This window comes from Bubalus bubalis, chromosome 18 (assembly GCF_019923935.1).
Source record: "Bubalus bubalis isolate 160015118507 breed Murrah chromosome 18, NDDB_SH_1, whole genome shotgun sequence".
NCBI lineage: Eukaryota > Metazoa > Chordata > Mammalia > Artiodactyla > Bovidae > Bubalus > Bubalus bubalis.
The window spans coordinates 23,428,331-23,454,667 of NC_059174.1; the positions used below are offsets into that span (position 1 = coordinate 23,428,331).

General features: G+C 37.3%; 2 protein-coding genes and 2 non-coding genes across 4 annotated transcripts in view; 3 read left to right on the plus strand and 1 right to left on the minus strand.

Annotated features, from left to right (window-relative positions):
* LPCAT2 (lysophosphatidylcholine acyltransferase 2) overlaps positions 1-26,337 on the plus strand; it is a 65,088-nt gene that overhangs the window by 26,026 nt on the left and 12,725 nt on the right. The window contains exons 9-11 of the mRNA XM_006053679.3: positions 1,703-1,785; positions 5,007-5,132; positions 7,015-7,168. Coding sequence (XP_006053741.1) covers positions 1,703-1,785; positions 5,007-5,132; positions 7,015-7,168 — 363 coding nt within the window. The remainder of the gene's footprint in view (positions 1-1,702; positions 1,786-5,006; positions 5,133-7,014; positions 7,169-26,337) is intronic.
* TRNAG-GCC lies at positions 3,654-3,725 on the minus strand. Its single transcript has one exon. It is a non-coding gene; the product is annotated as a tRNA-Gly (tRNA).
* On the plus strand, positions 15,747-15,853 carry LOC112580503. The gene has a single exon (XR_003104898.2). It is a non-coding gene; the product is annotated as a U6 spliceosomal RNA (small nuclear RNA).
* On the plus strand, positions 19,964-25,250 carry CAPNS2 (calpain small subunit 2). The gene has a single exon (XM_006053678.3). The coding sequence runs from the start codon at positions 21,367-21,369 to the stop codon at positions 22,105-22,107; it is 741 nt and encodes a 246-aa protein (XP_006053740.2). The 5' UTR covers positions 19,964-21,366; the 3' UTR covers positions 22,108-25,250.

Below are 26,337 nucleotides of genomic sequence, written 5' to 3' on the forward strand. Positions count from 1 at the left end.
CTTTGCTGTACAGTAGACACCAACACAATTATAAAGCAACTACACTCCAGTAGAAGTTAATTTTTTTTTAAACCGCATATAAACTACCCAGCACACAGTAGGTGCTTGAAGGATGGTAATTCTTATTGTGCACTTAGTTCACTGTATCATACATTTCTCTCCCACTGCATGAAGACCTCCTTGAGTGCAGAACTTTCGTGTCATGTTCTCAAGGCTTAGTGCAGTACCTGGAAGATACCAGGTGCCTAAGCAGTACTTTTTAAATGGAAATGAGCCATGAAATCTTGAGCAATTCATTTCATCTTTGTGAACCCCAATTCCTTATGACTAGAATTGAAAGGATTAGTGAAATAAAACAATACATATTAAACACTTAGCATGGTGCCTGGTTCATAATTGATGAACAGTAGCTATTGACAGGAGAAGGCAATGGCACCCCACTCCAGCACTCTTGCCTGGAAAATCCTATGGGCTGAGGAGGCTGGTGGGCTGCAGTCCATGGGGTCGCTAAGAGTCGGGGACGACTGAGCAACTTCACTTTAACTTTTCACTTTCATGCATTGGAGAAGGAAATGGCAACCCACTCCAGTGTTCTTGCCTGGAGAATCCCAGGGACAGGGGAGCCTGGTGGGCTGCCGTCTATGGGGTTGCACAGAGTCGGACACGACTGAAGCGACTTAGCAGCAGCAGCTATTGACAAGATCATGCTTATCCTCAAAAACTCAAGATCAAGTGTTAGCTTTTCTGTAAAACCTCTTTGATTGCTTTTTTCAGCCCCTTGACCAAATTAATCATTTCCTGTCACTCATGCTCATACTCCAGGAGAGTTGTAAAATATGACAGGCCTTGGGCTGAATCCTGGTCATGTGACCTATATAACTTTAAGTAAGTTAATTAAGCCCTATCATTAAGGGTAATGATAGTTAGTGTGTGTTGTGTCAGTCTACCCTATTAAAATATGTATCTTCTTTAGAGCAGGATTTAGGGTCCTGTTCTTACCTGTTACATAGTAGGTGCTCAAAAAATCTAAAATGACTTAAATACAGTACCAAAACCTTGTTAATGTTAGAAGACTATAATCAAAAACAAGGACAGTATCAATGAGGTATCACAGAATATCACGTGGAGAAAAAAAGTAAAATTTAAAATGATAAAGGAAAACATGATGTTAGACAAAAGATAGAAAGCCCACATAGGGTTAAAAAATAAGCAGAAGAAATGATAAAACAAAGTTTGATCAAGTGATAAAGTATGACTGATATAGGAATGGATAGAGAAGATAAACTGCAAAGAACAAAGTGCTACTCCTAATAACATTTTCAAACACAAAGGCTGGGTGGGAGAAAAGGCAGCTTTGAGAATAAGATCTGAGCAGTTTCAGCTTTATGACTTCCAGAATTCCAAACATTGACTCATTTCATCCTCACCACAACCAGGGATGTGGGTGATCATAGCCCTCTTTTTAGAGTTGAGGAGACAGTTCAGAAAACTTAAAGGTCATAATAGTTAACATACAGAAAGACCCAGAGCTTGAATTCACATCTCCTGAGTCCAAGCACAGTGTATTCTTTACATTCTATCTTGTAACCTGTGTGCTAGAAAGGCAGGGGATTTCATATAATGACAGCTTATAAACTAATTTATTTAGCAATTAAAGTATTAGGCCTCACAATTGTAATGGAAAGGTTTATTTGCCTTTCAGTTTATGCCTGTTCAAGTACCAAGTGATGAAGAAAGAAGTGATCCTGTCCTTTTTGCCAGTACAATCCGGAATGTAATGGCAGAGTAAGTATCTATATGTGATTGTAATCAATAAATAGTTTTTAAATTATTGGTAAATGACATTTACTATTGTTTGAAGTTTTTGTTTTTTCTTTCTGAGGGCCTCATTCCCCAACTCATTTTGGTAAGGAAAAAGAATGTGCCCAGGAATGTAGTCAGTAAGACAGTCTATAAATATTTTCCCAGATGTAACCCCAAACTATTGGAAATGTGCCTCTGCCAGAATGGGAGCAGGAAGGGTACATGACCCAGAAGAAACCAGCCAGTGACTTCCAAAGGATGGATTCCCCCAACCTGGCCTGTCACCATCAGACAAAGGATGGTCTGAGCAGTTCGTGCCATGACCCACCTTCTATCCTCTCAGCCTCCATGTAGCTGCTGAGGCCGGGTGTTTCAAAGGCATAAATGATTACAGCACTGAAAAGGAAAAAGTCTGCAAGGAATGCACTAGCTACCTAAAAAAGGGGAAAAGTCACCCTCACTAAGGGGATGGCTGTAATTTAGGATTTAGAAACTGCAAAACATAAGCCAAGTGTTTTCCTGCACATAAATGAGTTTTAACTGATTGCTCTTCTGATTATATAAATCTCCTCCTATAATGAAAGAGTGTTATATTGAGTTCATTTTTTCTCAAAAACCCTAATGAACTCTTTGGCCAACCCAATACTGTCCCCACCACCCAGGCAGTCTCAGAGCCCTCCAGGTGTGTACGTGCTTTCCCAGCACCACCTCCCTCAGTCATGTCCAGCAGTGGGTTTGGAGCTAAGAAACCAGCTGTATTTATTCTCTTAGTGAAAATGCAATGAGAACTCTGAATTTAGCTTCATAGCTGAATTTGGCATTATAAACAGGATTATATACGTTATATCAGTATGTTTATATTGTATATATTAATACTTCACAGGAAACTAACTTTATTTTCAAAAAAATAAATGTCTAAGTCTTTGGCTGAAAAAGTTTTGTTACTCTATGTCCCAGCATGTAGTTGATTTACCTAGTTTCTTGAGCAGCTACAAAATTTGCTTTGATATTGTTTTCTTCCCTCTTCCCTTGTGTTTTCATAGTAGCTTATGTCCAAAAGTTAGGAAGGAAGATAAGTAAAAGGAAATGACATAATTTATATGAGATATTTTGGCTTCCTGAAATGTCTAAAAACATTTTTGTGTGTGTGCCTAAAAACAGAGGAAGGATTTGTTTAAGCATCCTTTTCCTGGATTTGGAGGCGTGGAGGTAGAAGGGCCTTGGATAAAGAATAAGGAAGCAGATTTCCCTGGTGGTCCAGTAGTTAGGACACCGTGCTTCCAGCACAGGTGGTGCGGGTTCAATTCCTGTTTGGGGAACTAAGATCCCATATGCTGCATAGGATGACCAAAAAAAAAAAAAAGAGCAAGAAAGACCTCAATTAGTGGCACAAGCTTGGACAAGTTCCCTCCAAGGCTCCTTTCCTCATGTGTAAAAGTGGGAGTTCTAATCCTTGCTTGGCCTTTCTCATGGTTTTGGTTATTATGAGAGTCAAGTAGGAAAGTATTTGTTGAATGCATTTGAAATGGAAAAGAGCGAAGTCAAAGTAAGTCATGGTGGTCGACCACCAATAAATATTTACCAAGCGCTGTGCTAGACCATTTACTTGTGTTATGTAACATAATCTTCACAGCAGCTCTGAGACAGGTGAGGAACAGAGGCTCTGAGGGCAAAGTGTTTTGTTCAAGACCACGGTGGATAGTGAGAGTCTCTGGCATGCATGCTCCGTCACTAAGTCAGGTTCAACTCTTCTACGACCCCATGGACTGTAGCCTGCCAGGCTCCTCTGTCCATGGGATTTTCCAGGCAAGAATACTGGAGTGGGTTGCCATTTCCTTCTCCAGGGGAACTTCCCCACCCAGGGCTTGAACCTGGGTCTCCTGCATTGGCAGGCAGGTTCTTTACCACTGAGCCACCAGGGAAGTGAGTCTCTTGACTGGGATTCAGAGCCATACGTCATGTTACCAAAGCCCAAGTTCTTGACTGTTTTGTTCTGTTCACTGTTATAATTCCTGAAGTGTTTTTTAATTCTTCATATTTTTTACACCAAATAGTTATTAATCAAAACAGCTTAGTTGCAGGTAAGAAAAAAATGTTTATTCATATTGCATTCATTGAAAATTTAATGTTCTTAGCCATGATTCAGCAAAATCAAATAACAGCTGATGACATAATGTTATGATTGTCACTGAATAGGTGTGAATAAAACTTTAGCCAAGAGGGATCTGCAGGAAATTTGTACTGCACAGGTGTTCTTCTTGTCACTCAAGTGTCTTTTCAAGTTCTTGTTAATATGTATTTTTGCCAAGTCTGATTCCCTATTAGTAGATCTCTGAGCAGGAGGGAGGTAGTTGGAGTTGTGCACCTCTTTGAGGATGGGAGGGTGTTTAGGTTTGTAAGAAATATGATCCTATTATCAGTTCTGTTCAGTATTTTTTGAAGATTGCTGGGTAGCAAGAAGACAATCTTCAAACTTAAAAGATGAAAAAATGCAGATGACTAGTGATCTGTATAAACTATTCACTTATAATATCTAGGTGTCATTTATCTGTTTAAATAGCATGTCCATAGGGATTCTTAGTTGGTCCTTAAAATAACCTGGGTTATTTTAAGGAAATATTTAAAATATTTTATAAAATAACCCGGGTTATTTTAAGGAAATAACCAGGGTTATTTAAGGAAATGGCGGGTTGCCATTTCCTTCTCCAGGGGATCTTCTTGACCCAGTGATCAAACCTGTGGCTCCAGCCATCTCCTGCATTGTAGGTGGATTCTTTACCACTGAGCCACTAAGGAAGCCCACAGTAACCCAGTGGAGGAAGTGTCTATTCCTACGCACAGATGAGAACAGCGAGGCTTAGGTTAAGTGCCAAAAGTTCCACAGCTGGTAAAAGACTCCATAGAGTCTTGAACTTAAGTTTTCTCATTACTTTCCATGGACTGAAGTCAACTACTATTATCATTGTAGTCAAAACACAAAAATGGTGAACTGGCAGAGCACACAGACATGAGGAGATTGACTTGGGCCACAGTAAATCTGTGAAGTAAAGAAATATGTGTCTTTGGCAATAACAAGCCAAAGCCACTGGTTCAAAAGGTAGTAAATACTTTTCCATTTACTGTTTGTTGACCAATTCAAGCTTACTGAAAAATCATCACCTTTTTAAAAAAGTTGAATTTGTTTGCTTTTTAATACTTTATAGAGCTCTGAAAATTCCAGTAACAGATCACACCTACGAAGACTGCAGATTGATGATTTCAGCCGGCCAGTTGACACTGCCTATGGAAGCTGGGTTGGTGGAATTTACCAAAATCAGCCGGAAATTGAAGTAAGCATATTTTTAAATCACCACACTTTCCTAAAGGTGTCTGAAAGAGATCTGAAATCCTGTATGTTTATTTTCTCTGGTTTCATTAATGCCCAGCTCTAGAACCTACATGATGTTTATTAGGAAAGCCATTTAGTTTATACAGTTTTGTTTTTTAAAGAAATGCTACTTCAGAAATGTTTGTTAGTAGTGGGAGAACAAGAGATAGTAAACATGGGTCAGCACAAATCTGCCTCTCTACTCAGAATGGCTCAGAACAGTCAGTCAGTCCTGCCACCTTCTTATGAGAAGTATGGCATCGGGACTTCCCCGGCTGTCCAGTGGCGAAGACTTTGCCTTCCAATGCAGGGGTTGGAGTGCACCCCTGGTTGGGGTGTGAAGATCCCACATGCCTCACAGCCAAAAAATCAAAACATAGAACAGAAGCAATATTCTAAAAATTCAATGAAAACTTTAAAAACGGTCCATATAAAAAAAGAGAAGGATGACACAGTTATATAGTACTGGCATGAGGTGGTCAGAACTTCTCATGTGAAATAGGAATTGACTTGTAGAGTAGCAACTCTGATCATCATTACATTTTAAATACTTCCCTAGATCAACCTTCTCCTTCTGGGCACATAATTTTTTGTGTTTTTTTTTAAGGCAAAATACTCCTTTGTGATTTTATGATCTAGTTTAAAACTGTTTAGAACATTCCCTTTGTAGTTCATGGTATGAAGGTGTAGCTTCCTCATCCCTCTCTGATTACGGTTCATTGTTTTCAGCTGCATCAGGGATCTGCAGAATTTATTACTTCAGTAGACCTTGGCATCCTCTCTTGGAGGGAGCTGCAGAACCAGTTACTGTATTAAAGTTCAAAAATAAAAAAAATATTATGGGAGCTTCTGTAGTGGTCTAGATTAAGAATCTGCCTGCCAGTGCAGGGGGCATGGGTTTGATCCCTGGTCTGGGAAGATCCCACATGCCAAGGAGCAACTTAGCCTGCGGGCAATAACTACTGAGCCTGAGCTCTGGAGCCCATGAGCCACAACTACTGAAGCCCATGTGCCTTAGAGCTCATGCTCTGCAACAAGAGAAGCCACCACAATGAGAAGCCCAGGCACCGCAATGAAGAATAGCATCCGCCCTCACCACAACTAGAGAAAGCCTGAGTCCAGCAACAAAGACCCAGTGCAGCCACATATAAATAAATAAATAAGATTTAAAATGAATATTTTTTGATAATTGATGTAGGAAATACTATTTATATCTTCTACATAAGAATGTTGTGATATTATATTTTTACAATATGCCTATAGATATGAAAACTTTAGTTAGTCAATGAACTTAGATGTAGAAGTATGTGTTAAGTCACCTGTTTAATTCTATAGGATGTGATATAAGCCACAGTATATTTTCCAGGGTTTTAAAGTTTTTTATAACTAACATTGGAGGAAGTGTGCATAGTCTAATGAATCCCCCATCACAACATTTTGTGAAATGTGAGCCCATTATCAGCTGGAAAACACCTTGAAAGCAAGAATTATATCTTTTTTTAAAACAACTCAGTAAGTATTGTTGACTTACTAAGTACTATTTAGATTAAAATGTGAGTCCTTGTTTTCTTCTCAGGAATCATTTATTATCCTACCACATTGCTCATCCTCCCAGTTACTTTTCTTTCTCTCAGATACTTGGGATAATTACAGTTATGCTAATACTCTTAAAAAAAAATCAGAAGTCTGTAATCATATCCAATATGTGCTTTAAAATAATTCATTTTATTCTCCTTTTCAGATATTAACACTTCAAACACAGACAGATGAATAAAATCGCACTCACAAAATGTCCATGTGGGTTGTGAAGGGCTAATAACGTGTCTTCATAACTCTTTGTTTAGATTGGATTGGGATGGGATTCGAAAGCATTTGGATGAGTATGCCGCTATTGCAAGTTCCTCAAAAGGAGGAAGAATTGGAATTGAAGAATTTGCAGAGTATTTGAAGTTGCCTGTTTCAGATGTCTTGAGACAACTTTTTGCACTCTTTGACAGGGTAGGTTAAAGTTTAATCTTTAACATTTTTATTTCACAAGTCCCCGCAGAATATAAATCAGCATGGCAGGCATTAGAAAAACTTGCTAGGTCACTGTTAAAGAACAAGACTGAGCCCATAGTTGAATTGCATGATTTTGATTTTTTCCCCTTAACAGCAGTAGTAGTAGCACTAGTAGTAATAATAATAGTAATAGAATCATAATTGTGAATATGTGTATGGCCACAATTATGAGTGTCTATTTTTTATTTTTATTTTATTATTGAAATATAGTTGCTTTACAAATGTTGTGTTAGTTTGTGGTGAATCAGCTATATGTATTCATATATCCCCTCCTTCTTGAGCCTCCTTCCCATCCCACCCCCCAAACAACTGTGGTTTCTGTTTCTTTTAAACACCAGGCCAGAAATAAATATTGTCACCATATAACCATATTTGTGTATAGAATTGGAAAGGTTTATATAATTATCAAGAATTTTAAAATTTATGTCAAAATCATACGTTGATGACATTGGTGGCAGTATTCTATTCTGAAGGTTTCTGGACTTTCCCCAAAACATCTGAAGACCAAATAGATTTTAGTTTATTTATAACAAAGTTTTTAATTAAAGCTTGACTGTTTGTCCTTATAGTGGGGATTCAGTTTTCTGCTTATGAATATGTATCTACATGGAGTTAGATAACTGAATTGTCAGAAGTTTCCTTAGGAAAAATGCATCAAGACTTCAAGTTCTCTCTCTTTCAATTTGTTCTTTTAATATGTAAAACTTACAGTAAAACTCACTTTATGATTATAGTTTTGTGAATTCTAACAAATGCGTAGAAGCGTGTAACTACCACCACATTCAAGATACACAATAATTGGGGGAAAAATTCCCTGTAGGTATGCTTTTGTAGTCAGGCCCTTCCCTCACTTTTAACTGCTGGCAGTCACTCTATCCCTTTAGATTTACCTTTTCCAGATGCCATACAAATAGAATCATTTAGTATATCCTTTTGGGTCTGGCTTCTCTCATTCAGCATAATGCATCTGAGATCCAGCCATATTGTTGCCTGTATCAGTAATTTGTCTCCTTTTATTGCTGAGTGGTATTTCTATTGTGTACCACACTTGGTGTATCCATTCCCCAACTGAGGAACATTTGGTTTCCAGCTTAGGGCTATTATGAATATAACTGTTCAAAGTGTTCACATATAGGTTTTTGGGTGAATGTAGATTTTCCTTTCACTTGGGCAAACACTTAGGATTGGTTAAATAATTGGGGTTGTGATCTTTTTATTTTGCATTCATTCCTGAAGGATATTTTGGTTGTACATATATAGAATTCTGTATAGAGTTCTTCCCTTTCAACAATTTAATAATTTCATCTTTTGCCTTCAGGCCTCCATAATTGCACTGCTTAACTAGTTGTTTTTCAACTGCCTCCTGCTGCTGTATTTTATCCAGAGATAGTGCTTGCTTCCCCCCGCCCCCCCCTTCTGTAGGGGAAAGGGAAGTCTTTAAAAAAATTTTTTTTTACATTATTATTATTATTTTGGCTACAAGGCATGTGGAATCTTTAGATTCCCCGACCAGGGATTGAACCCATGCCCCCTGCATTGGAGGCAGTCTTAATGCCCCTGCAGTCTTAATCACTGGACTGCCAGGGAAATCCCAGAAGTAGTGATTTTTGAATTTCAATGAGAGTCTGTGATTGTAGTGAGAAGGAGAGATAGGCTGCCCTGGGATCATTCCATCCTGGCTGGCACCAGAAGTCCCAGTTCTCTATCTACCACTGGGAAAAGATACTTTGCAAAGAAATTATAGCTTGATGACAGAAACCAGGACAGAGCTTGCTTTTTTTTCTTCTTACCCAGAGCTCATTAATGTTCCTAATGACTTACTCTGTGATCTCTTAGATGAACTATTCTTTAACATGAAGCAGATAAGCAACCGTCTTCTGTATGGATTGTGCAAACCTCCCTTCCGGGCTTGCTGCAGCATACAAATAATCTTTCCTTGTCCAGGAAAAGGTCATGTATCACTGCAATGGTGCTGCTAAAAAGTGTAATGAAGATTTAAGGGAAAGGAGAGATAAATTACTAGATGTAACTGTGCAAATTGGGAAAAGAAAGGCTCTTTTCATTTGTACCATTACTTGTGTTTCTATGAGATTTATATAGCATCTTTTGTTATGGCTCTGGGAACAATAAAAGCAATCTTAAAGTTTTTAGAAATATGAACTTGGTGACAGGAAGGAATATGGCAGGGACATACAAATAAGGACAGAAAGTGTGGAAATGGAAAGTGACGTGAAACAGGGACCAAGGAAGTTCAGAGCACGGCAGACGTTACGCTTGTCAAGATTTTTAATCAAGATTAAAAATAATCTCTATAGAGGTTGCCCCGCCTTTCAGGTGTTGAGGTGTCATACCAGCAGTAAGAGGATTGTGTTGACACCAGTTCTGTCTTTTGATGACTAATGATACCTGCCAGTGGCCTCATTGTTTCTATAGCACTGGATGTACGGGAAGATTTGGGAGTAGGGAAGGGAGTGTAAACCAAGGATTACAATAAACCCTAGTAAGCCAGCGTGACTCACTCTGAGCTAGAGAATACAGTTGACTCCAAACAGTTTGGAGACTGGTGAGCCTTTGTGGCCAGTGTGATCAATCACAATTTTGCATGCATTCCTTCATTACATACCAATTATTTCTGTGAGTTTTCTTCATTTCTTTGTGTAGTGTGTAGACTTGGCTTTAGATATAGACCATGATTTGGTCTTTAAAACACTTTTGATCTCCAGCACCCTGGAAGGTAGAGAAGATAATCTGGAGAATTAACAAAGAATGCATTTGACCTTTCTTTCCTTCTTCCTTTCCTTCTTTCCTTTCTTTTCTCTCTGTCTCTTCTTTCTCTTTCCTTTTTTGTTTTTCATATACCTGCATGTCTGAGCCTGTGAAGATTTGCTTTGTTTTGAGAAGCTGAACTATGCAGTCCTTGCCACACCCTGTGCACATCCCTGTTTCCAGGCTCTCTTTGAGAGATTTAGCTGGGGAATGTGTGTGTATGTGTGTGTTCCACAGGAAAGACAAAGAAGTTCAGTAATGTCATAGTTTGTTTCTGTCTGAGTAGCTTATCTTGCTAAACTCAGTGTTTATGAGGGGTGGGGGAGGAAGAAGGGTGGGAAAGAGAGAGGGTGGGGTGTTCCTCTTGTTCTTTCAGTAGCTATAAATTTTTGCAGGGCAGAGGGCTCCTCCCATGTGCCTTTCCCAATTGATCCTTCTTTTCCCCTTTTTTCTTTACTTCTCTCAGTCTCTCCCCAAGTCTCGTGCAGTTGTGGTTGGTATTTGGGGGAAGTAGAGAGACCTAAGTATCTCTCCACATTCCCTTACTCTTTTTTTCCCACATGCATTCCTGGCTAGTCTGCAAAAAGCTTCTTAACGATTTTCATCTCAGTCTGGTTCCTGAAAAAAAAAAAATTCTGTCTATTCAGTTCCTTCTGATAGTCTCACACATTCCTTTAGATTGTCAGATATGTGATGGCAGATAATTTAAAGGTTCAACAGAAATGTGGCCTTCATGATCCAAAGCATGGCATGGTTCAGTAGTTTGGGATCATTTCCTTAGGAGAAGTCTCATCTCTTTGACAAAAAAGGAAAAATACCCTTTTGCTCGTTAGGTTTCATTCACCCTCTTTATTTTCCTGAATGTACACTGAACTGTCTAGATCAGAGGGTGATTTGGATTAGTCAAAAAGTTCAGATGAGTTAGAGTTGAGAGCTGAGACAATAGTTTAAAATAGTGGCTTCTCAATATTTTTTATATTCATAATTCAGTTTTCAAGACTAGATTTTTTGCCAGCACTCTCCAAGGGATTTAAATGCACTTAATGGGACTGAGAAACAATACTGGCTAAGTCAGAAATAATTATAACACAGTCATTTTTACAGTTATAATAGTGTCCACACAGCATCACTTTATTTCATTCATTCTTCAGTGCTGTATCCTTGAGCTGAACCTGTGCCGCCCTGCCAGCAGTATTTTATATACCCATGAGACAAAGTTCTCAAATGTGTTAGGACGCATGTTGTCTCTTTGTTACTAGTTTGACAATATACCATGTTATCCACCTCTTACTAGGGACAAGTCACATCTCGTCTAGGCTACATCTCATGATACATTCAGTGTAATGCTCCACCTGGCACCCATCACCATGCATATGTATATGTGTGCTCAGTCATGTCCAATTCTTTGCAACTGCATGGACTGTAGCCCTCTAGGCTCCACTGTCCTTGGAATTTTTCCAGGCAAGAATTCTGGAGCAGGTTGTCATTTTCTACTCCAGGGGATCTTCCCAACCTGGGGATTGAACCCACATCTCTCGTGTTCACTGCTGGCAAACCTGTATTTCAACAGTTAGCAGACTTTTTCAGCAAAGAGCTAGATAGTAAATGGTTTTGACTCTGTGGGACATTTGGTCTTAAACTTTGAGCACAACTTGCACAACTGAATAAAACTGTTAATCCACCCCACTTAGAAAGATTTTTTCTGTTTATTTCCAGTCACTTAAGCCTCTTAAGTACCCTTTCCTAACTCTCAGCATGGAAATCTGTATAATACAGCACCCTACCTTCTCTCCCCAGCACCCTACAGGGAATGGCAAGCAAGGATGCTTATTATTGTTAGCTCATGATTTAACACTTGAACTAATGTCAAGAACAGGGCATACAGGAAGAACTTGGGATAAAGAAACACATGCATTCCACACAATGAGAAACAGTCCTAAAAGATCTCCAGAAAATTTGTAATAGTCAAAAGTGCTGGATTGTCAAAGTGCTAAAGTACACACACATCTTTCCTGTCTAATATTTAAACAAAGTACATAGTAAAACCAGAAGAATTAAGTACTGGCTAGAAGGCACAAATGGAAAAAATCATACTTTTCACATTTTTTTACAAAATGGAAATATCTAAATTTTCTTAGCCTGTGGTCTCTCGTGTGCATAATGGTTTTGGTAAAAAGACTGAACTTGTGGCAGACTATAGCTGAGTGATTAGTTCCTGTCATCTTTGTAGATGAATGATATACCACTAATTAGAAATGGGGAGGATGTCAATAAGAAGTAGACAGATATGGCGAGAATAAAGATTCAGAGTGACCTCTTTTAAATCAAATGTGGAACAGTGGTCACCATGAACCCTGACTGCAGTCCTTCAATCCAGTCCTTAAAATTTACCAGCATATTTTATTTTCATCTGTTTAGAAAATATAGAAAGTAACAGTCAGTAAACTACACTTGATGGATGAGATCCAGTCTGATGCTTGTTTTATAAATAAAGCTTTATTGGGGCACAACCATGCTCATTTATTTACGTACTGTCCATGTCTGCTTTCTTACACGATGCCAGACATGAATAGTTGCAACAAAGAGTGAAGTCTTCTATCCTTTAATTTTTAATTGAAATATTAGTTGACTTATAATGTTGTGTTAGTTTCTGGTGTACAGCAAAGTGATTCAGCTATATTTACATATTCTTTTTCAGATTCTTTTCCATTATAAGTTATTATAAGATACTAAATATAGTTCTCTGTGCTATATAGTAGTACTTTGTTGTTTATCTGTTTTACATACAGTAGTAGGTATCTGTTAATCCCAAACTCCTAATTTACCCCTCCCCTAGCTCCCCTTTCTTCTACCCTTTAAACTTCCAGTTCAGGTTTGATATGTACTTAAATATTTCATAACTCATGTGAAAAGAACTCATCTTGATTCTAGTCTCAATTAATAGAATTTGTTATATGAAATATACTGTAAAGCTCATATGATATAATTAACAGAAGAAGGATATAACTTTCTGAGTTGACTAGATGAACATTTCTATCCAGTTGTACAAGCCATCCTGAAAGTTGGACGGTCCTATATGACCAACCATTTCCCTCTTCAGTTCTCAGGTTAACTCAATCCCCCCGTGTAGTCCATCATAATATTGGGTGGGCCAAAACATTCATTTGAGTTTTCTGTAACATTTGACTAACCCAATATTTTCCCTCCCTGAATGGTCTAAATATCCTTTTTTTTTATGTACTAAGAATTTTTATTGGATTATTGTTGCTTGGAGGGGAGGAAATGGCAACCCACTCCAGTAATCTTGCCTAGAAAATCCCATGGACAGAGGAACCTGGCAGGCTACAGTCCATGGAGTCGTAAAGAGTTGAATACAACTGAACATACACACACACACAGTTGCTTTACAATGTTGTGATAGTTTCTGCTGCACAGCAAAGTGAATCAGTGTTCATATATCCCCTCTTTTAAGGATTTCCTTCCCACTTAAGTCACCACAGAGCACCCAGTAGAGTTCCCTGTGCTATACAGTAGGTTCTCATTAGTTATCTGTTTTATTTAGAAATATTCTTTCAAGCATGAGAATTATATGCTTTCTTTTTGGCTTCGCAATGTGAATCTACCGAGGAGACACTTAGAGGAAACAGGAAGGAGAGGGCATTGATTAAAGCTTAACTTTTTTATTGGAGCAAGTGAGCAGTTGCTGGCCTCCTCAAAGAGTGTAAGGAGGTAAAGAATAGGGCTTTGTAAAGAGCAAATTGTGTCAGACCAATTTAATTTCCTCCTATGACAGAGTGACAGTCCAAGATGATAAAGAAGAAATATATATTATCTATATGGACTCTAGAAAGGCTTTTGATTTCATGCAACATGACATTCTCATCAATAAATTAGGAAGGTCTGGTTCAGATCATGTTGCAGTGAGGTGAAAGCCCCACTTGACAGAGAGGCTTCACTGAAAGTGGGAGCCGTGTGTCCTTCTGGGTTTTACCCACTGCAGTCCCCCAACCTTGGAATTCTGTCTGGAGGAGCAACATACTTGATAGGTTGTCGAAATACTTTTGAAAACAAGACAGTACATCAAAGCAAAAATAAGAGTAAGTAAGGATGTCTTTAAAAGTTATAGAATCAGACCCAAGAAAAAGATGAGATTAAATTCATATATTGCATAAAAATACTCAGGCATGAGAAGGAAACAATGCAAAAATGAAGCTGCTACTTCATAGCACATGAAGATCTAGACTCAGAATTCTAGAGCTGAAAGGATGATTAGTGTGAAATTGCCCATCTTCCTCATTTTGCAGAAAGCTTCCAGCTCAAGAGAGGAAGTTGCATGCTCAAGACTACACAGCTAGTTAGTCACAGGACTGGGACCAGAAGTCCTAGTTCAGTATTCTTTTTACTACAGACTGTCTCTGGACTTTTTAAAAAATAACTTTCTTGAGGCATATTTTACATTCAGCTATTTTAAGCATACAGTTCTATGATTTTTTTACTGTTTACCATAAATCAGTTTTAGAGTTTTTCTATTATTATTCCTTGTGTCCTTAACTGTTCATTCCTGTTACCTACTTATCTCCCGTCCCTAGGCAACCACCATAGAGTTGTAAGTCCCCGTGTGTTATTCTAGACTTGGTCTAGAATCAAGACTAGAGATTTTCTGTCTGTATAGATTTGCCTCTTCTGGACATTTCAATGAATGGAATCCTACGATATATAGTCTCGTGTCTGGCAGTTTTTGAGGTCCATCTGTGTTGTTGCATGTATCAGTAATTTCATCCCTTTTTATTGCCAAATAATTCTCTATTATATAATGTATCATATTTTTGTTTATTCATTCACCTGTTAATGGATATTTAGGTTGTTGCTACTTTGGAACTATCATGAATAGTGTTGCTAATAGCATGTGAGTATCACTATTGACTTTTTAAGTTCAATAAGTTCAGTAACTCTTCCCCCCTCAAACTGAGGTTAAATTTTCCATTGAATGTGGCCTCTTCCCCTACTCTTTCTCTCCAGATCTGGACAGTAGAGTTTGCCCAGACAGCAACCAAAGTTCCTATTAATGGTCTAATAAATAGCTATAAGGGATTAAATAGTCCAGAGAAGAAAAGGCTTGTTAATCTAATAACAGTCTTTTATTCCATGATGGCTTATGAGAAACTGTTAGCCAAATGCTCTCTATCTTCACAGAAAATAAATGAGAAGAATTGGATTTAAACTTCAGCAAAAAACACTTCATATGAGCATAAGGAGGCACATTTTATATGGCAATGGATGCTGTCAAGTTAATTTTGCAATATTATAAAAACAAAGCCCATGTAATTTCCTCAGAGAGAAGCTTATATGAATGGATTTAAATCTGTCTGAGGCCAGATGGCCCCTTGTAATCCCCTAAAGGGAAGAAGTCCTTTTGTGGTGCTTCCTCAATGTGGTAAAGGAAGACATTTTGCGTTTGGTATTTACAGAGATCATTTCATGGTGCCCCTGAGACCAGTTATTGGAGTCCTAGTGCCATAAAACTAGTTGGCAGAGAATTTTATACAAAACACTAGGTGTGGCAGAAGGAGACCTTGCCCCCATGTCCTATGCAGAGCAGGGTCTCCCAGCTACTATTCTCTCCCCAGTCATAGATAGAATAATCATTATTTAATTCAAGAATTATACAGTTCATGAAGTAATTTTTCATTTAATCTCCTATTTGCACTTAAAAAGTTATTAAGTTATTGAACTTAAAAAGTTAACAGTGGTGCTCGCTTCGGCAGCACATATACTAAAATTGGAACAATACAGAGAAGATTAGCATGGCCCCTGCGCAAGGATGACACGCAAATTCGTGAAGCGTTCCATATTTTTTGGCATTGAAACATGTGTAATATCATATATGAAACGAGTTGCCAGTCCAGGTTCGATGCACGATACTGGATGCTTGGGGCTGGTGCACTGGGACGACCCAGAGAGATGGTATGGTGAGGGAGGAGGAGGAGGGTTCAAGGATGGGGAACATGTATATACCTGTGGCAGATTCATGTTGATATATGGCAAAACCAATACAATATTTTAAAGTTAAAAAATAAAATAAAATAGAAAGAAAGAAAACTATTAGGTCAAACAGCCAAAATAAACAAATAAAAGGTTTTCCTGAAAAAAAAAAAAAAAAGTTAACAGTGACACATGATTGCTATTAGCAACACTATGCATAATAGTTCCAAAGTAGAAAACCTAACTGAGCGACTTCACTTTCACTTTTCACTTTCATACATTGGAGAAGGAAATGGCACCCTACTCCAGTGTTCTTGCCTGGAGAATCCCAGGGACGGGGGAGCCTGGTGGGCTGCTGTCTATGGGGTCGCACAGAGTCGGACATGACTGAAGTGACTTAGCAGCAGCAGCAGCAGAAAACCTAAATATCCACTAACAGGTGAATGAGTAACCAAAAACGTGATATATTCATATAATGGAATACTATTTGATTTTATACTTGAAGCTTAGGAGTTTCCACAGTAGCCTGTGAGATAGACTCTGTCAAATGGCTATTCAAAGTCCTCTCCAATTTCATTCTATCCTATTGAGCCTTTATCTCCTATCATTTCCAGCAGTAAACTCTCATCATGTTGAACTATTCACCATCTATTGAATTCCACACATCCTTTAGTTCCTCTATATTTTCACAATACCACCCCTTCATGTATATCCTTTGTCTGTTTGGAGAACTCTGACTTAGCCTATAGTTAGGCCTACACATTATCTTTTCTATAGGTAAATGTTCTCCTATCCTTTGCCTCAACAGAACTTATTGCTATCCCCTTTGGGGACTCATAGTGGTTTGATAATCCACTGTTTAGATAACGTATTAGCTGTATGACCTTTTCAAAGTATCTTAACATCTCTTGAGTTTTTCTTTCCTTATCTTGAATGTTTGTGTCTTTCAGAGGAATTATATGAGACCTAGATACCAAAGAATATTATATGCAAATATTATATAGAAATGTAATAGTTTAGTATTAATGGTATAGATGTGAAATAGACTTCAGATTATAATTACAACACCTAGGTTTCTGTAGGTCTTCTTACCCATAAGCACAGTGACCCTGATGCATTCATCTATCTCTCTTAAATATTGAGTCTAAGTCCTGAAGCATGATAAATGAAATTGAATCATTATAAAGTAGACAGGGAGATACTATTATTACCATTTAGGAGATTGAAATTAAGGTCCAAAATGCTGAGAGATATAATGATTTAGTTACATCCTGGCTACTTTTCCCTGAGTTTACCAATAGAATTTCCAGAGACTTCTGGAGGACTTGTACTCTGATTCTACCTAGTATCAAGGCTGAGGTTTCTCAAGATATTGTCTGAGACTACCTGTCATAGACTGACTTTTCAAGATACATATTAAAAACATAAAATCAAATCTCACAAATGTAATTTTGAGCAAAAAAGCCAGACACACAAAATCAGAAAAGAGAGGACAATACTACCAACTTAACAGAAACAAAGGTATTAGGAAAGAGTGCTATGAGCAACTCTATGCCAACAAATTGGGTAACTTAGATACAGTGAACAAATTCCTAGAAATATACAACCTACCAAGACTGACTCACAAAGAAATAAAAAAATCTGAACAGACCTATAACTAGTAAGAAGATTGAATGAGTAAGTTTTAAGAAACCTCCCAACAAAGAAAATCCCAGGACCAGATGGCTTCACTTGTGAATTTCACCAAATGTTTCAAGAAGAATTAAGTATCAGTCCTCCTCAAACTCTTTCCAAAAATTGAGGAGGAAGGAATACTTCCTAACTCATTCTGTGAGGCCAACATTATCCTGATACCAAGGTCAGAAAAAGATACTACTGTTGACCCTTGAACAATGCAGGGGTTAGGGGAACCAACCCCTTGTGCAGTCAAAAATCTGCATATAACTTTAAAATCAGCCCTACATATCCATGGTTCTGCATCCACAGTTTCAAACAACCTCAGATGGTGTAGTATTGTAGTACATACATATTGAAAAAAATCCTAGTAGAAATGAACCCACATAGTTAAACCCATTTTGTTCAAGAGTCAACAGTACATGAAAAGAAAGCTAAAGACCAATGTCCATATGAATAGTCAAAAATCCTGAACAAAATATTAGCAAACAGAATTCAATAGCACATTAAGAGAATTTTACATCATGACTAAGTGGGATTTATTCCTTGAATGCAAGGGTGGTTCAACATGGAAAAATCAGTCAATGTAATGAACTACATTAACAGAATGAAGGGGAAAAACATGGTTATCTCAACTGATACAGAAAAAGCATTTGACAAAATTCTGTACTCTTTCAGATAAAAACACTTGGCAAACTAGGAATAAAAGTAAAGTACCTCAACATAATAAAAATCATGTATGAACAGCCCACAGCCAACATCAGACTCAATGGTAAGAGCCTAAAAACTTTTTCTCTGAGATTAGGAGCATGAAAAGGTGCCTGATTTTTGTTGCATCTATACAAAATAGTACTGGAAGTCATAGCCAAAACAGTTGGGCAAGAAAAGAAATGAAAGGAATGTGAGTTGGAAAGGAAGAAGTAGAATTATCTCTGCTCACAAAATACATGATCTTAGATGTAAAAAACCCTGCAGACAACACACACACATAACTGTTAGAACTAATAAATTCAACAAAGTTTCAGGATACAAATCAACTCACAAAACTAAGTTGTGTTTCTGTAAACTAACAATAAACAATCTGAAAAGGAAATTAAGAAAGCATTAAAAGGAATAAAATAGTTAGGAATAAATATAACCAAGAAGGTGGAAGCCTTATACACTGAAAACTGAAAACTGTTGTTGAAAGAAATTAAGGAAGACATGAATAAGTGATAAGACGTTGATGTTCATCTATTAGAAGACAATACTAAGATGTCAGTACTACACAAAGTGGTCTACAGAACCAGTGCAATCCCTATCAAAGTCTCAACAACATTTTTTAATAGAAGTAGGGAAATCCATCCTAAAATTCACATGGAATCTCAAGGGAGACTGAATTTCCAAAATAGTCTTGCAAAAGAGCAAAGTTAAAAGTCTTACACTTCCTGATTTCAGAACTTACTACAAAGCTGTAGTAATCCAAATAGCGTGGTACTGGCATAAACACAGATATATAAGCCAATGGAATAATATAGAAAGCCCAGAAATAAACTCATGTGTGTACATGTGTGTACATACAAATGATTTTCAACAAGGGTGCCAAGCCCATTCAATGGGGAAAGAATAATCTTTTCAACAAATGGTGCTGAGATAACCACAAGCAAAGGAATGAAGTGGACTCTTACCCTATGTCATATATAAAAATTAACTCAAAATGGATCAAAGACCTAAACCTAAGAGCTAAAACTATTATGTTTTGCCTTAGACAAAAACATAGAGGAAAAGCTTTGTGACATTGGATTCCTTGTTGATTTTTTGCATATGACACCAAAAACATGAGCAATAAAAGAAAAATTAGATAAATTGGACTAACTACATAAAAGTTAAAAACTTCTATGCATTGAAGGACACTATCAACAGAGTGGAAAGACAGCTCATGGAATGGAAGAAGATATTTGCAAATCATATAACTGATAAGGAGTTAATATCCAGAGTGTAGAAGGAACTATAAAATAGCAACAAGAAAGCAAACAACCCTATCCAGAATAGGCAAAGGACTTGAATAGACATTTTCTCCAAAGAAGGCATACAAGTGACCAACAGGTATATGAAAATTAGGGAAATGAAAATTAAAGCTACAGTAAGATATCATCTCATATCCATCAGGATGGCTATGATAAAAAAAAAAAAGTCTGAGGAAAAATTGGAACTCTTGTACATTGTTGATGGGAATGTAAAATAGTGTAGCCACTGTGGAAAATAGTATGGTGGTCCTTCAAAAAATTAAAAACAGATTTATCATTTGATCCAGCAATTCTGCTTCTGGGTATATATCCAAAAGATTTGAAAGTAAGGACTTGAAGAAATATTTGTACACCTATGTTCATAGCAGCATTATTCACAAAAGCCCAAAGGTGGAAGCAGCCCAAGCATCCATCAGTGGAAGAATGGATAAACAAAGTGTTATATCCATACAATAGAATATTATTTAGCTTTAAAAAGGAAATAAATTCTGACATGTGCTACAACATGAATGAACCTTGAAGACATTATGCTAAGTGAAATTAGCCAGACACAAAAGGACAGATACTGTATGATTCCACTTATATGAGATACCTAAAACAGTCAAATTCATACAAACATGAAGTAGAATGGTGCTTGCCAGGGCCTAGGGGGAGAAGGAAATATTTAATGGGGACAGAGTTTATTTTGCAAGATGAAAAAAATTTCTAGAGTTGGATGGTGATGATGGTTGTGCAACAATGTGAACGTAGTTAATGCTTCTGAACTGTGTACTTGAAAATTGTTAAGATGGTAAATTTTATGTTATATGTATTTTACCACAATTTTTTAAAATTTAAAAACACAATACCAAAAAAAAACACATATGCTGTATGATTCCATTTATTTAAAGTACAAAATTGAATCTGTGGTGTTAGAGGTCAGAATAATGGTTACCCTTGGAAGAGGAGAGAGACATGAAGAAGCTTCAGGGGTCCTGCTTGTGTTCTACTTTTTGATCTGGGTCTTATAACATGGGCTATTTGCAGTCTGTGAAATTCTTTGAGCTATACATTTGTGATTTTTACACTTTTCTATGTGAATGTTATACTTCCAAAAGATTCCAGAAATGTAGATCATGAATGTGACACCAAACTGCGCAGAATCAGAAGCTCAGAGCATGGGATCTAGGGACCCTGCATTTAAAAAATCTCCCTTCCAAGTTTTTCTTAAGAACATTAGATATTGCAAATCTTGCAAAGGAAGAGAATTAGATAAATATTTTTCTAATGCCCAAAAATTCTTCAGTTGTGCCCTAGCAATAAATATTCCTTAGAGAAGAAATTCTTGATATCCTTAGGTCATTTACTTTCTTCTGCTAGGAAAATCCATGTCACCTGCTGAGAAAGAGAACTAAGAATAATTAACAGCATAGAAAAATCTGTAGTTTAATATATTATACTTAAAATATGATTTCTTCTAATTTGTCAGATATACTGTAATTTAGGAATATTTTATTGAGGCCCTCTGAAAAATGGCAGGTGCTAGGACCTAGTGGAATTCAGGCAACTTCAGTAGGAGGTAAAGCATCACACCCCAGGGTGTGGTACAGTGCAGGCAGGTACAGAAAAGCCAGTTCTTCCACATGTAAGCTACTTAGACTCCATTTCATCTCTCATACCACCTCCAAGATTTCAGCAGCTTTTATCCTTGCTGGGTAAACCAAAAGCATGTTTCTTGCAAAGGCTATATTGGAAGGAGCAAATCAAGGTCTTGGACAAGCCCTTGGAGGCCTTCTTGGAGGAGGTGATCAGAGAAGAGGAGGAGGGAATATTGGAGGGATAGTTGGAGGAATTGTGAACTTTATCAGTGAAGCTGCGGCTGCTCAGTATACCCCAGAACCACCACCTACTCAGCAACATTTCACCAACGTGGAGGCCAATGAAAGTGAGGAAGTTAGGAGTTTTCGGCAACAGTTTGCTCAGCTGGCTGGACCAGACATGGAGGTGGGTGCCACTGACCTAATGAATATTCTCAACAAAGTCCTTTCTAAGCACAAGGATCTGAAGTCTGATGGCTTTAGTCTTGACACCTGCCGGAGCATTGTATCTATCATGGACAGTGACACGACTGGGAAGCTGGGCTTTGAAGAATTTAAGTATCTCTGGAACAACATCAAGAAATGGCAGTGTGTTTACAAGCAGTATGACAGGGACCAATCTGGATTTTTGGGAAGTTCTCAGCTTTGGGGGGCTCTGCAGGAAGCAGGCTTCCAACTAAATGAGCAACTTTACCAAATGATTGTCCGCCGATACGCCGAGGAGGATGGAAGTATGGACTTTAACAACTTCATCAGCTGCCTGGTTCGCCTGGATGCCATGTTCCGTGCCTTCAAATCCCTGGATAGAGATGCAGATGGCCTGATTCAGGTTTCTGTCCAAGAGTGGCTGCAGATGACCATGTATTCCTGAAGTGGGCATTAAGTCAGGACCCTCCCTGGAGGATAGGACTGCTAGAAGCCTAGCCATTCTTTCTGCATGGTTGCAGATACCCCATCTGGAGCTGTCATTTTTTGCCGAGTTCTTGCACAACAGGACCTATTTCTGAACTTGCGTTGCCCTTTATTGCTTAATTAAAACAGATTTTTCATGAAAAATATTCTGAGTGGTTTGTATGTTGGTTTTTTGAGATTTGGAATTTATATGGACCTATATATTTGATGGGGAGGCAAGCAGAGCAGGCTCTCATGGAGTACATTTTAAGAGTACATTGCTTGTTTGGTGGATTAATTCCAAAAAGCAGGGAATTTGTTGTTGTTACTGTTAAGAATGAGATTTGGAAAAAAATCCTGGGATAAATCAAGAAAGCTCTCAAGAGACATATATTTTTCCTTCAAAAAGGTGAGGAGGTGGGAAATTCAAAATCTGTCTTTCTCTTAATTCATGTCTGGTCTTCCCATTACATTAAAAATACGCTTTCCTGGAAACATATTTAACTGTACAGAAACAGGCTCAGAAATGTGAAATTAAGCAGTTTTATATAAGGTAGTTTTTTTTTTAATGGTGGAGCAGCTATCTAAAATCTAGAATTCTTTAGTCTTATTTTTTCAGTAAAATAAACATGTAAAAGTTTTGTTTTGATATATTTATGGAGGACAAGAGTGTTGAGGAATGAAAGGGTATACTCATAGTTGAAATGTCACTGATTGCCTTAATGAATCAAAATGATCCCTCTTACATGTACTTCACACACCAAATCAGGTATGCCCAGCTGATGTTAGCCAGCTCTTGTCATGTCTTGCCCTGCCTCCTAGCAAGGAATATTCTTTCATTTGTTTGAAAACCGCAGACAGGGAAAAAAGTGAACAAAGAGAAAAAAAAAGAACATATACGCAAATCATATGTGTACATAAATGTACACTTATATAAATCATTATGTGTATATACATGTTGCTGAGTCTTTATTGCAGTGTTTCTCAGCCCTGACTGCAACTAGAATCACTGGGAGAGCTCTTAAGGAATAGTGATAGCTGAGTCCCACTCCACACAAGTTAAAGAAAAAGGTTTAGAGGTGGGGCTCAAAGATGAGTATTTTTAAAGCTCCCCAGCTTTAAATGATTCTGATGAGCAACCAAGGTTGTCTGACAGTGCTTTAAGGTTAGGCTGTTTTACTGTATTTTTCATAGCAGCCTCAGTTGAAAACTGAGGCCCCGCAGAAGTCAGTGTTGCCAGTGTCCAAAAGAATGAAGATAGGAGTATGGAGAAACTGCCACCCAAAAAGCGGAGGCCTTCCTTGTGAATGCCCGTTGGTTTGGCTTTTTCTTTTTTCAAATATTTATTTGGCTATGCCGGGTCTTAGTTGTGGCACACGGGATCTTCATTGCAGCATGTGTCTAGTTCTCTGAGCAGGGATCGAACCCGAGCACCCTGCATTGGGAGCATGGAGCCTTAACATCTGGACCACCAGGGAAGTCCCTGGCTTTCTTCATTTTGATTCAGGTGTTGATAGCAGGATAAACCAGAATCTGGAATCCCCTGGCCAGTGGACTCAGCTAGAGAGGGCTCATTTGCAAGTGCTCTGTTCATCTACCTGCTATATAATTGATTTCTACCCCTCCTGTTTCGCTGGTTTTTAATTCATTCCCTATCTCCTACTGTACTTTGGAAGATCATCCTAAATTCAAAGATAAATCCTTCCTTTCTGACTCATTTGGAGGAAAATTGTAACTCTTAAAATGATGTAATTGGCCTATTAACAGACTCAGCTGCCTGTTAGAAATCCCCATTGAAATTGAGAGAGGTTGGCATTTGGCCTCTGTGTACACCATCATCACCGTCATATAATATTTATTGAATACCACATATGTGTGATTCTGAGTTGAGCCAAGCACAGAGATCATGTCCACTTTCCTCAAGAGAGTTGTAATTTAAGCTTGGTCTGGGGAGCTACTTAAACCAGGTGTGGTTATATAAGAGTGAGGCTGCTGCCAGAAACCACACATTAATATCAGGATCCCTATTTTAGAATAAAGCCACTAATATGTTAGGCATGGATGTAGTAATGTAGCCAGGAAAGGGGAGAGCTGCCAAGGTGCCTTTTAAGGTCTAAGAATATTAAGTTTATAATTTAACCTTTCCACGTGATGGCTGGGGAAAAGAAAATGTAGGCCCACTTTTCTCCCCTCACTTCGTTCTAAATGTTTTATGAAAGTTAAGACAATTATCTCACACTAGGAGTGGCACTGAGTATTTCTCTTCCTCTTCATGTTAAAGGATTACTACTTTTATGATTCTCTTTCTGCATTCCAGGGCAAAACATTCTGATATTACTCAAGTTTCTCTTTTATTCTCTTATGAATTTGTATAAAACTTGTATAGATGACCCAAGGCACTAGAGTTGACCCCAGAAAATTTAGTTCAAAGTCTGGATTTTTCTAAGTAACCCAACCTTTGGCATTGTGTCAAACCAATATCTTAAGAAGTGATTGGATTTCTTAGTTTCCATTCAATTTTTTTTTAAGTTGATGTTTTAAAGGCAGATTTTCAATATAAAAGGAAGAGTTTACCTAATACTTTTAAAAAAATTTTGCCTTTCCTACTTGGAAAACTACTGATAGCCTAAGATGAAGGACTTTGATTTATATAACTCTATAATTTAAAAATTTTTAAGAGCAATGCAATCAATGTAGTAAGGAGAAAATAATAATGATTTGTTTAAATGTGACATTATACATTTACACTTTTAAATTGCAAAGTATCCCATATGATTTTGGAATACACTTAATCTTGATACAATCCACTGAATTCGATAACCTGTAGTAGCAGGAAAAAGAACTGTGTGTTCTGTACCTAAACACAGCAAATGTTCAAAAACATTCAAAATTTGTATATCATCTCAAAGTTCACTTTAAAAATATTTTTTGAGTAATAGTGCATGTGTTTTTTAAAGTTGACTTATGGGACTTCCCTGGTGGTCCAGTGGCTAAGACTCCAAGCTCCCAGTGCAAGGGGCCCGGGTTCTATCCTTGGTCAGGAAACTAGTCAGAGCTGAGTTCAAATGCGGCAAGTAAGACCTGACGCAGCCAAATAAATAAATTAAAAAAAAAAAAAAAAAAGTTGACTTATGTATCAACTTCAGTCAGAAATTTCACCAGTAATACTACACAACTCACCCACAGTAGGGCCTTAAAAAATATTTGCTCAAGCACCTGCAGGGCACTGATATTAAATATACCTATTGATCCTGCAGTGCTTTCAGAATTACTTTTTTTTAATGTCTATTTTTAATGCTAAGTGGATTAAAACAATTTAATTCCTAGAAATTGATAATATAATTATGCAGATGGGTAGAAATATGATCTTAATAAGAATACTGAGGGAAACAGTACCTCTTCCTGAACTCTCCTGTATAACTGAGAGTTTATTGAATTTGAATAATAGTACTTTTCCTGAGAAGTTCAATTGATTTTTACAGGAAAAAACCCACAGATTTGAGGAATCATTTTTTTTTTTACTATGGGACTAATTTGAACTTGAAAATTTAAAGGACTGCATTTTACTTACACTTTTTTATTATCTATTTTTGAATATACCTGCTTTAATTTGAATGAGAGTCAGATTACCTAAATGTTAATTGTCGTTATGGCAATAATGAGTGTTGTGACCTCAAGTAAAACTTATGTCTTAATTTTTTATTAGTAAAAATGAAGAAGTTGGCTGGATGATTTCTAAGATACCCCCCAGTTCGAAATTTTATTATTCTGAATTTGTATGGTATAAAAAAATGTATTGTTTTATTAGTCCAGTAATAAAATATCTCAGAATAATTTCCATAATATGTTTTTTCCTTCACATTATTAGGATAAAAACTCGCATATAATTTCTCATGTGATTGATTATCAAGAGTCTGCTTTAATATTCTTTTTTTGGTCAAAGCCACTCATATAAAACTGTTAATGAAAATCAGGGTCCCAGAATATTACCTTTATTTGTGAATAGCAGTAATATTACTATTACTAATTAGTAATATTACTATTACTAATTAATATTAATAGCAGTAATATTAAGAGTTCTTTAGATTTCTGGTGCTCCATTGAAAAATAAGTTATAATGCTTTACCTGTATTATAACATTGGATTTAGTAGTGTAAAATAAAATTGGATGCCTCACAATAAATTCAAAGGAGTATTTCAATAGGTGGTA

What these genes read in the sequence shown, in the direction of transcription:
- CAPNS2 (XM_006053678.3), top strand. Translation starts at nt 21,367, where the DNA reads ATGTTTCTTGCAAAGGCTATATTGGAAGGAGCAAATCAAGGTCTTGGA.